General features: G+C 45.0%; 1 protein-coding gene across 1 annotated transcript in view; it reads left to right on the forward strand.

Annotated features, from left to right (window-relative positions):
• Positions 1–337: 337 nt before the first annotated feature.
• LOC308611654 (forkhead-associated domain-containing protein 1-like) overlaps positions 338–12,286 on the forward strand; it is a 93,251-nt gene continuing 81,302 nt past the window's right edge. Inside the window, exon 1 of the mRNA XM_081260357.1 lies at positions 338–761. Coding sequence (XP_081116483.1) covers positions 669–761 — 93 coding nt within the window. The 5' untranslated portion in view covers positions 338–668. The remainder of the gene's footprint in view (positions 762–12,286) is intronic.

Below are 12,286 nucleotides of genomic sequence, written 5' to 3' on the forward strand. Positions count from 1 at the left end.
ACTGACTCTTCCACACTTTAAGAAGCTCTGTAGAAGTTGGGGTTTCTTGAGTCAAAGTTCAGAAGCCCAAGATTAATAACAGTCACAATCACAGTAGGACAAATGGGTATTTAGTGTAGCAATCACCATTCTAGATGCTTCACATTTAATCCTCAAAAAACTCTTTGGGATACAGAGTATTATTAGCCCCATTTTACAGATGAGGAAACAGAGGCATAGAGAGAGAATAAGTAAATCACCCAGAGTCACAGAGCTAGTAAGTGGTGGGTTAGTAACACTGAGTACTTGATTCTGTCAGATAACTAACCCCAAACTAAGCTTCATGGGAGGTGGAGAGCGGTTATCAGTGGAATTCAGATTTGTTTGTTGTTTTTTTTTTTTTTGCTATTGCTTGTTTGTGCTCTGAATTACACAAAGGATGTCCTCTTGTGATCAGAAGCAAGCTCATCTATGCCGGATATCACTGTTAAAAGGACAGTCTTAAAAATGTGTGGAATTATCATTGTGATCATTGTTAAATCCAGCTATCCACTCCTACCTCTGCTGACTTCTCCTGTGGACATTATGGTGTATTCCATTCATTCTAAATATGACATTGAATAATTAGAGGACTGTATTTTTCTAACAAAATTGTTTTCTGAAAACCTTTTATAGGGAAAGCAGAGAATATGAAAGCCTATCTAAAGAGTGCAGAAGGCTATTTTGTCCTGAATAAAAGCACTACGATTGGAAGGCATGAAAATTCAGACCTTGTTTTAGAGGTAAGACCTCTTCCTAGCCAGTCCCCGACCCTCCCTACACCTCACACCACCAAAAGTCCTTACTGTTCTGTGGACTCCAGTCTCCTGTAAAGCACAGCCTCTGGCTAACAGTCCCAGCCTTCCTCGGTGTGCCACCAATAACCAATCCCGGCATGTGCTGGGTCTCCCTGGCACATGTGGTAAGAATGAGCACAGTGCAAAGTGCGATGGGCCCTGTGTCCTTTGCTGACTGTGTGTGCAGTGTCCCACCCTGATGGCGCGGTTTGGAAGGTGGGCATAGAGCTGATGCTTGACCTTCACCTGCTCCGCGTCTGGCAGCCACGGCCACCTGAAGGGCCCAGCTTGAGCAATGGCCTCTCGCCCTTTCCAGAGCTTCTGGAGACTATGGGCCCCTCAGAGCCCTCCCCCGCCCCCGTACCTCCAAGTAGTAAATCAGGGTAAGCCCTGGGCGTGGCCTCAGCGCTCTCTCACTTCATTTCATTCCATTCTCTGAATTAGCTGTGGCTTGGTCCACAGTCCCAGCTCATTGACAGCCAAGGAAGTTGGAAGAAATTGTAAGTAAGGAATTATAAAAACAGTGGCTTTGAGCCTTTTAAAATTTTGAAAGGGATTAAAATATTAAAGCAGAAAGAGAAATGCAATGGAATCCCTTTAGGACTGTGAAAGGCAGACCACTCTCAGACTTCACTCAACAGAGTTTTTTAAACTTTATTTTGAAATAATTATAGATGCACAAATGGTAGAGAGAATGGCACGAAGCATGTGTGGAGTCCTGTGCCATTTTACCACGTGTGGATTTGGGTGTGACCATCAGGATATAGGAGTATTCCATCATCAGAGATGTCCCTTGTGATGCTCCTTTTATAGTCACAATTCCTCCTCCCACCATCGTCCCCACACTCCGAAAACCACTAATCTGTTCTCCGTCTCTATAATTTTCATCATTTATCTATGACCTTTGCGATTGATTTTTTTTTTTTTTTTAGTCATTGTAATGCCCTTGACGTCCATTTAGGTTATTAGCTTGTTCTTTTATTGCTGAGTAATAGTCCAGGGTATGGACGTATCACCTATGTTTAAACATTCACTTTTTGAAGGACATTTTGTTTCCATTTGGGGCTATTACAAATAAATGTACTATAAACATTTGTATACAGGTTTTTGTGTGAACATAAGTTTTTATTTTTCTGTGATAAATGCTCAGGAGTATGATTGCATGGATTAACATATGTGTTTATATATATTCGGTTTGTAAAGAAACTGCCAGACTTATCCAGCATGGCTGTACCATTTTTCATTTCCATCAGCAATGTATGAGACACATCCTCACCAGCAATTAGCATAAACACTGTTTTTCATTTTAGCTGTTTTAGTAAGTGTGTAGTGGTATCTCATCATAGTCTTAAGTTGCATTTCCCAAATCGATAGTGATGTTAAATGTCTTTTCATGTATGTGTTTGCCTTCTGCATATCCTCTTCAGTGAAATATCTCTTCATATCTTTTAAGTGTCTCTAATGGAATTGTTTAGTTTTTTACCATTGAGTTTTGAGAATTCTTTATGTATTTTAGATATGAGTCCCTTGTCAGATAGATGGTTTGCAAATATTTTCTCCCATCCATAACTTGTCTTCTCATTCTCTTAGCAGAGTATTTCACAGAGCAAAAGCTTTAACTCTTGATGAAGTCCAGGTAGTTATTTTTTCTTTTATAGATCATGCTTTTAGTGTCATGTCTAAGAACATGCCACAACGTCCCTGACCCTGAGGATTTTCTCTTATGTTTTCTTCTAAGTGTTTTATAGTTTTATGTTTAAATCTATGAACCATTTTGGGTTCACTGTCGTTTATGATGTGAGATTTAGGTCAAAGTTCATTTTTCTTGCATGTGGATATTTAGTTGTTCCAGAACCATTTGTTGAGAAGACTATCCTTTCTCCATTGAATTGCTTTTGCAAGTTTGTCAAAAATAATCTGGCCATACTTTCTATGGGGGCTACTTCTTAGTTCCCTATTATGTTTCATGGATCTATTTGTCATAATGGATCTACCATTATGACATAGCCTTGATTACTGTCGCTATGTAAGTCTTAAATCAGGTAGAGTGATTCCTCCCACTTTTCTTTAAAACAATTTTTTAACCTATTCTAGTTCCTTTGCCTTTCCATTTACATTTCAGTGTAAGCCTGTCTGTATATACAAAATATCATGCTGTAATTTTGATTGGAATTGTGTTTAATCCTATATAACAATGTGAGAATAATTGATATACTCCTACATTGTCTTCCAATTCATGATCATGGTATATTTCTCCATTTATTCAGTGTCTCTCATGAGTGTTTTGTAGTTTTCAGCATACGAGTCCTGAACATGTTTTGTTAGATTTACACTTAAGTATATCTCTCTTTTTTTTTTGAGTGATTGTAAATTGTATTATATTTTTAATTTTGGTGTCCACATGTTCATTGACAGTATATAGAAATACAGTTGATTTTTGTATGCTTCTTGGTATCTTGGAACCTTAACTGCACTTTCTTATATAAGGGCTTTTGTAGATTTCTTGGGATTTTATACATAAACAATCATGTCATCTGCAAATAAGAACAATTTTATTTCTTCTTTCAGAAAAGGAGATCTGAATGCCTTGAATCTTCTTTTCCTTGCTTTATTTCCCTGGTTAAGACTTCCAGGACTCTGCTGAACAAGAGCAGTGTATAAATCCTTATATTCGCTTGTTCCTGACCTTAGGGGAAAAAAGTCAGTCTTTCACCGTTAAGTACGAGGTTAGCTGTAGGGTATTTATACATGTTCTTACCAAGTGAGAAATTTCCCCCTTTATTCCTAGTTTTCTGAGAATGTTTATTGTAAACGCAACAGATTTAAAGATAACTCCATGAACCTCCCCGTGAGATTCTCCTCCATGATATGGTCTCCCTTCAAGGACAAAGAACATCTGTTCAGTGTGCAAAGTGGGAGGAAAAAGCAGGAGAAGAAGAACTGTAGTTTCTTCTTTATCCTAACAAGGCATAGATTTGGGGTCGTTTTATTTCCTGTCTGGCTAAAGTAGAGACAGAGATCTCTGTTTTGAACCTGACTATGATATTAGAAAACTGTAGTAATTTTTAAAAGCACAGGCTTTGGAGATAGACAGAGCTGGGTTTGAATCTCATTAGGCTACTTTGTGGCTGAGTGACTTCAACCAAATTACTTAATCACTCTGAGCTCCTTTTCCCTGTCTGTAAACCTCTTACCTCACAGGGTTATTCTGAGGATTAAGTGAGAAATGCATATAAAGAGCCTGGCATGTGGTGCTCAGTGAATGACACAATGATCATTATTATGGTCTCCTAAAACAGAGACTGAGAAGAATCCTCAGAGGTGCACAGGGTTGAGATGAGGATCCACTGACATTAATAAGCCATTTGGAAAAGGGAACTAATGAGGACAGTTATTAACTAGACAGAAATTGAGTTGCATTCATTGTATATAAATAATTGACTGCTTACTGCTCCTCGGACTTAGCTTAAGAAATACGTCACTAGGCTTCCCTGGTGGCGAAGTGGTTGAGAGTCCGCCTGCCGATACAAGGGACACGGGTTCGTGCCCCGGTCTGGGAATATCCCACATGCCGCGGAGCGGCTGGGCCCGTGAGCCATGGCCGCTGAGCCAGCGTGTCCGGAGCCTGAGCTCCGCAACGGAAGAGGCCACAACAGTGAGAGGCCTGTGTACTGCAAAAAAAAAAAAAAAAAAAAAAAATGTCAGGGATTTATATTACTAAAAATCATCCTTGCAATTACCCAGAGGTTACATCTAGCAAATAAAAAGGATTGTTTGTTTTATTTGCCTGGATCAATCCTAAAGAATAGGCAGTCATGCTTCTAAAGATTTCTACTCATCAGCAAGGCTGACATGTTGTTTTGACTATTGGTATCGTAGTATTTCGACATCATTTACTCTTTCCGATAATGGAAGGTAGTTACATGCTTCTTGTTTTTAAAAATTGGGAGAAAGGAAAATATAAGGAAGAAAATAAAAGTCACTTGTAATCATTTGGCTCAGGGAAAAATCAATATTGATATTTGCAGGGTTTTACCCTCCAGACTTTTTTCTATATCCTGTAAGGAGTTTGGTTCCCTAAGGCAGTAGGAAGCCTGTTTATAGCCAGGCTAGTGAGAACTGTTTATAGTCAACAGTGATAACTGTTGCTATCACTCATTCATTGCACAGTATTTACCCAGAGCCTCAGCACCGAGCCAAGTCTAGGGGTACAGTGATGTCAGAACTGGACATGGTCCCTGCCATCAGGAAGCTGCCAGGAGAGAGAGAAATAAGTCAAATGATCCCACAAAGGTGTGACTAATTCCATTCCAACATTGGGGCTGTAAAGGAAAGGAATATGGAAGACAAGGAGGACTTAACTAGACAATAGGAGAAGGGAATGGCATGTGCAGGGGCCCTGGGGTGGAAGAGCATATTGTGAACCCAAGGGACTGAGAGAAAACCAGGGCGTCCAGAAGTCAGAGTGGGAAGGAGGAGGGCTAAGGGACAAGTCGGCCTACTTCATGTCACCATAAGGGTTTTGATCTTTATCTGAAAAGCAGTGGGAAGAAGGCTTGAAGGATTGTAAACAAGGGGGAGACCTGCCAGTGAACATCCCAGCTGCTGTGTGCAGGCGAGCCATCAGGAGCTCTATTCACAATCTCCCCTCTCCCATTTTACATGGCTCAAAAGCCTCAGCCTTGCTCATTTCACAGCTAAACCTTGCAAGTTATAATTTATATGATTTGATGTGCCTTGTAAAGTGTAATCTTTAGAGTTGGATGTGGCTGTTATTTAAACTCTGCTGAGAAAGGGACTCAGTTCTTCCAGAATGAAGAAACACCAAAGCCAGTGGTTGTTGGATTTTCCGTATGTTTAAGAGTGGTTGTTCAACATGAACTCCTAGGCATTCTGACCCAGTGGGTTTGGGGTAAGGCCCAGGAATCTTCACATTTATATGCTCCCTAGGTTCAGGTGGGGGGAATGGAGTCCCCTGGAGTTGGCTCCAGGACCACACTTTGAGAACCCCACCATCAGTGCTCCCTCCCTCTCCCTTCTTGATCAGCAGAGCTCCTGCTTGTGTGTGTGTGTGTGTGTGTGTGTGTGTATTCTTTCAATAAACTTTGTTTTGAGGAAAAGAGAAGCGAAGGGTAAACAATGAAGGGCTGACTGACCCTATCCCTCCTCAGGGACTCCCCCAGTCCCACCCTGGGGAAGTCCCAGGATCCCTAGAAGACTGAGGTCTAGGACAGCCCAAGTCAGCGCAGGGCTGCAGCTACGAGGGTGGAGATGGAAGAGAAAAAGAAAGAACAGACATGACAGGGGGATGAAATGCTGGTGTCCACCCCTCACCCTCGGTGATCAGTGTCCTGCCAGCCATCTCCTTTCTCATGGGTGGAGCCATCTCTCCAGCCTGTGTCAGCCCTTCTAGCGTGGGATCTGAGGGTCGTGAAGCCAGACTGATCTCATACACACACCCCAGATCCCATCTAGCCGGATGACTCTCGTCCCTTTTCCTGGCCCCTGCCAGTTCTGGGCTGCCTCTCAGAAAAGAACCAGAGCCTACACCATAGTCTTGTTTATTATTATTAAACAAGGCTGCTGGGATTCTCCTATTATTTGCATAATTTCACGGACATGCAGGTATGTCTGCTCTGTCAAAGGACACACACAGCTGTAGCTCTGATGGGCATGGCCAAATTTCCCACCAGAGGTTTCCGGATGTGGTGTCCTGCCAGCAGTGGACGCCCGTCTCCCACTCCCTCCCCAGCCTAGGGTGCTGACCCCCCATTGGATCTTCACTGATCTACGGGGTGAAGTATGGTACCTGTGTCATTTTAATTCACATTTCTGTTATTCTAAACGAACACCTGCATTTTGAGACAGAAGGTGACAGGTGGACTCTCTGTGGGGAAATCCACGGAATGAAACAGGCCTGGGAGGGTGCACTTGCTGGCTCCCCATCTGCATCGCGCTTGTCCTCCTGCCTGGGTCGTGCTCCCATCCTCCCCCCTCACCCCCACCTCACCCCTGGCTTCTCCCCAAGTGCTCCTTGCTCTGGTGGTTCACCTGTTAGCTCTCACCAGTCCTCAGGGAATGTTTTGTCCCCTGTTTGGGAACTGGCGGCTGATTTCATTGGTCAGTACCCACCACAGCAATTGATGGGACTAGTTTCTCACCAGCAAATGGAGGGCTTCCAAGAGGAAAAAGTTCAGAGGAAAGGGCTAGATCGTGATCTCATTTTTCTTTTTTTTTTTATTGTGGTAAGATATGCATAACATAAAATTTACCATCTTAACCACTTTTATTAAGTGTGCAGTTCAGTGGCATTAAATATATTCACACTGTTGTGCAGCCATCACCCCCATCCATCTCCAGAACTCTTTGAATCTTGCAGAACTGAAACTGCACCCATGAAACAACAACTCCCCTTGTCCCCCCATCCCAGCCCCAGCAACCACCGTTCTGCTTTCTGTCTCTATGACCTTGGCTACTCTGGGTATCTCATATAAGTAGAATCATAACAGTATTTGTCTTTTCATGACTGGCTTCTTTCACTGAGCATAATATCCTTTCACTGAGTATAATGTCCATGTTCATCCATGCTGTAGCATGTGTCCGAACTTCCTTCCTTTTTTAAGGCTGAATAATATTCCATTGTGTGGATTCACCACATTTTGTTTATTCATTCATCTACTGATGGACACTTGGGTTGTTTCCACCTTTTGGCTGTTGCAAACAATGCTATGAACATGGGTGTATAAATATCTCTTCAAGGCCCTGCTTTCAGTTCTTTGGGATATATACCCAAAAGTAGACTTGCTGGATCATATGATAATTTTATTTTTAATTGTTTGAGGAACTGCCATGCTGTTTTCCATAGTGGCTGCACCAAGTTACATTCTCACAACAGGGCACAAGGGTTCCACTTTCCCTGCATCCTCACCAACACTTGTGATTTCCCTTTTTTTTTTTATACTAGCCATTCTGATGGATGTGAGATGAAAGAAAGATCATAATCTTTTGAATAGCATACATAATACAAACAGCTACAGCATACATTTATGGACTACTTACTGTATCTCACATGGCTTTATACATCATCTATGTATGTTCTGCATATATATTTATAGAATTATATCCACAAAACAAATCCTGTGCGGGTGAGAACTACTATTATCATTATTATCCTCATTTGATGACATGGACATGGGACTCAGAAAGGTTAAGGAACTGGCCCAAATCACACAGCTAGACGGGGGAGGTGGGGCTGAGTTTCAGACTGAGCTGACTCAAGCTTCTAAAAACAGAAGCTTCACTTTTTGAGTGTAAATTTAGCTTTGGGAACATCTAATATCTAAATTGGAAATTCTCAGTTAACTGAGATAACAAGATAATTGAGTAAGCTAGGGAAATTCCACCCTGTGGAATGGAGAATGGGGGTTGTCAGTGAAATGTGAGATGAATGTTCTTGTGATCCTCATTCATGCAACAGACTGAGGTGTTGCCATCTAGGGGGGGATTTGGGTAAAGAGGAAACGTTGACCTGGTGCTTTCCCAGGAAGAGGAGCATTGGGGCTGTTAAGTGGGGGCCCAGCAAGAAACACCACTTATCTCTCCAATCCAGCCAGAGTAAGTTCTCTGCTTATAAGGACTGGTGGAGTTCAATTAGTCCCACCTGGATAACCCAGGATAGTCTCCCACTTTTTAAAAAATTTTTAAAAAGTTTTTGGCTGGGTTTGGTCTTCGTTGCTGAGCACAGGCTTTCTCTAGTTGCAGCGAGCAAGGGTTACTCTTTGTTGCAGTGCACGGGCTTCTCATTGCAGTGGCTTCTCTTGTTGTGGAGCACGGGCTCTAGGCACGCGGATTCAGTAGTTGTGGCACGTGGGGTCAGTAGTTGTGGCTCGTGGGGTCTGGAGCGCAGGCTCGGTAGTTGTGGCACACGGGCTTCGTTGCTCCATGGCATGTGGGATCTTCCCGGACCAGGGCTCGAACCCGTGTCTCTTGCATTGGCAGGTGGATTCTTAACCACTGCAACACCAGGGAAGTCCTTAGTCTCCCTCTTTTAAGAGCACTGATTAGTAACCTTGACATCGTCACAGTCCCTTTGGCCACGTCATGGAGCATATTCCCAGGTTCTGGGGATCAGGGCATGGGCATCTTTGGGAGACCATTCTGCCCACCACATTAATACTACCACCTGACTGGACCGTTGCTTTGGGACTGGTCTGAGAGCTTTCTGGAAGAATCAGTAGGATCAATGCCACAGGCCATGGAGAAAGATGGCTGGATGAGCTGGCAGGTGATAATCCCGTTACCAAGAGGGCAGGAAGCAGGACTGGTTGAGTGAGCACCTCAACATCCCAGAAGCAGCCAGGCAGTTTGGGGCCTGGAGATGAACCAGGGGTTGGAAATACACACCTGCGAATCGAGGGGGTGGCACAGTGGCCCCAGCCCATGGACAGAGTGCAGAGGAAACGGACATCTGAGGGGAGAGGAGCCCGGCGTGGAGACCTGGAAGCAGTCAGAGAGGTGAGGGAGCCAGAGAGCTGCTGCCAGGCTGAGGGTATTCATCACAGAGACAACTTGCTTTGTGCCAGGTACTGTTCTGGGCACTCTCGAGTGTATTAACTCATTTCATCCTTAGGAGGTTAATGTTGTTTGCCCCACTTTACAGATGAGGGCGTTGAGGCACAGATAGGCTGAGTATCCTGCCTGAGGTCACAGAGGGAGGCTGGGGCACTGGGCACCACGCTCGGGCAGTCTGATTTCAGGACCAGCCTCTCCTGAGGCCTTGCCGGTCCACAGGGCTCTCCCGGGGAGACCGGGGAGGAAGGATCTAGCTGACGGGGAAGCAGAGAAGCTTCTTCTTTCCTTCCAATCCCAGACCCGTCGTCTCACCAGCGCCTGGCCGTTTCCTCATATCCTTATTCTTTTGAAAACCCCATTTTTTTTTTTTTACTATTTCTGCACTACATCCCTTTCTGGAGGCAGTGGGGGGATGGGGCTGGGGACGGGATAGCCTAGGAACAAAAGGTTAAAAGAAATAGATAAAACACACACACACACACACACACAAACACACACACACAAGTTAATTTCAAAAATGTTATCCCACTCCTTTGAACATGTCACCAAGCAGTACCTTTTGTCAATTCTACGAAGCCCAGCTTATCAAACTCATTTTTGCTGCTCAGGGAGCAATCAAAGAGAAGCAAAGAACCATGCCCCAGGCTGCACAGCTGGAAGGTAGCAGAGGTGGGACTTGAACTGAAGGCTTTCTAACTCCAGAGCCCATCCTCTTGCTCATAATAGAGAACATTTCCCATTTGCCCTATGTTCTCTTCTAAGTGCTTTAGTATGTATTATATCATTTATACGTCACCAGTAGCTTATAAGACTGTCCTTTTGTAACCTTACAGATGAGGAAGCTGAGGTATCACTTGCCCAAGGTCACCCTGCTAGGAAGTAGGAGAGCTGGACTCGAGCCCAGTCTAATAACCACCACGTTGCCCTGCTCCCCCAACCCCTGAACCACCAGGCCACGTGCCTCTCTCTGACAACTGTGTCACATGTCACAGGGAGGCCGAGAGCCCGAGGAGGCCCCCGAGGGCAATGGCAGTGGGTTGAGGACCCAGCGGGAGAGGAACCTCTTGAAGCCATTTGACAATAAAGGAAAGGAAGGGGGAAGGGGCGGCGTTTCCAGGCCGAGGGGTGGTGAGCACGTTCACAGGTTAGACGGAAGTTACACTGTCAAGGTGAGGATGCAGAAGAGGAGATGGTTGAGGAGAGGGACCAGACCAGGGTGGGATGAAGGCAGGACCACCCGGAGGCCCTTGGCAGCTAAGAGAAGCCTTGAAGGTCCCACCTAAGAGCTTCTCCAAGCCTGGGAAGTCCAGGTCCTGGCAGGGAGCTGAAGGCACATTCACAGGGGTGTGGAGTGATGGAGGGGAGTTTCCTGAAGGGACTCCATAGGGAGTGGGCAGGGCTCAGAGAAACCACAAAGGATAGTGCAGGGCCCAGAGCTAGTATGAGTGAGGACTGTTCCCACCCCCAGAGCTGAGGGGTGAGGGGCAGGGGCATTTCCCGGGACCCGGAGACCCCGAGGGCTGGGTAGAGTCCTCTGAGGGAAGCTGTGTGGCCCCAGAGAATGGAAGCCAGGGGAGTAAGTACCCCAAGCTCTCTCCTCCCTGCTCTGATCTCTAACCCCCCCCACTGGCCAAACCCAACCAGAAACCAGACACAAGGAGCCCATCAGCCCATGGATGTAGCCGCACAGGTGGGCCTGCTGGGCAGAGGGCGCCGTGTAAAGGGATGGAGGAGGGTTGGGAGAAGCAGACGGAGGATGCAGGCAGGTGCAGGAGGTGAAGACCTAGGAGGCTGTTGTCAAAGTAGAATGAAAAGCCTGAGAGCAGGGACCTGCTGGCTGGGGGGCCCAAAGGGCACTGGGCCAGCCTCAGGACAGAAGTGTGAGGGTGGCAGGAGGGTTTGGGTGCCGGGATGGACTTGAAGGAGCTGGTGAGCTTGAGCAGGGCCCAGGCTGGGTGAGCATAGGGCATTACCCCTAGGGAGCAAACAGGGAGCAAAGGCTACGTGACTCAAGGAGAGGATGAGACAGAGGATAAGGAAGGCCGGGAGTGGGAGGTTATGGTCTGAGATGGGGCTTCCCAGTGCCAGGTGATGCAAGGTTGAAACCTAGCTCCAAAGGACGGTTCCAGGTACACGTCGAACCTCAGCGACAATGTCAGTGAACCTCAGGGCAATGTCATAACTAAGTCAGCTTCCCGAGGAGGCTTCCTTAAAGCACAGGGGTCATCAGAGCAGATGGTCATTGTTAATAGAAGTTTAAACGTCTCAATATTTTATGGACTCACTATATACTTTTTAAAGACATTTTCAATGCAGGAGCCTTAAAAAATGCACTTGTTTTGTATATTAGGTCCTGCCTGTCTCCTCTCTCATTATTAAATCACTCTCTACTCTGAAAATCACAGGGTACAAATCAAAGGTACACGTTTTGGAATTAGACTTGGGTTCAAACCCTGACATTGCCCTGGGCCAGCATCCTGATGTTGAGTGAGTCCCTTCATCTTAGCCATTTTTTAAATCGTGGTAAAATACCTATAAAGTTTACCGTCTTAACCACTTTTAAGTGTACAGATCAGTAGTTGTAAGTTATTCACATTGTTGTGCAACCAGCCTCAGAATTTTTCATCTTGCAAAACTGAAACTGTACCCATTAAACAACAATTCCCCGTTTCCCCTTCCCCAGCTCCTGGCAACCCCCGTTCTATTTTGTTTCTATGAGCTTGACTACTTTATGTACCTCACATAGTGGAATCATACAAAATTTGCTTTTTTGTGACACTTATTTCACATCATGTCCTCACGGTTCATCCATGTTGTAGCATGTGTCAGAATTTCCTTCCTCCTACACTGAATAATATTCCACTGTATGGATGGACCACATTTTGCTTATCCAATCATCA

This window comes from Mesoplodon bidens, assembly GCF_964165515.1.
Source record: "Mesoplodon bidens genome assembly, contig: HAP1_SCAFFOLD_118, whole genome shotgun sequence".
In the NCBI taxonomy this organism is placed as follows: domain Eukaryota; kingdom Metazoa; phylum Chordata; class Mammalia; order Artiodactyla; family Ziphiidae; genus Mesoplodon; species Mesoplodon bidens.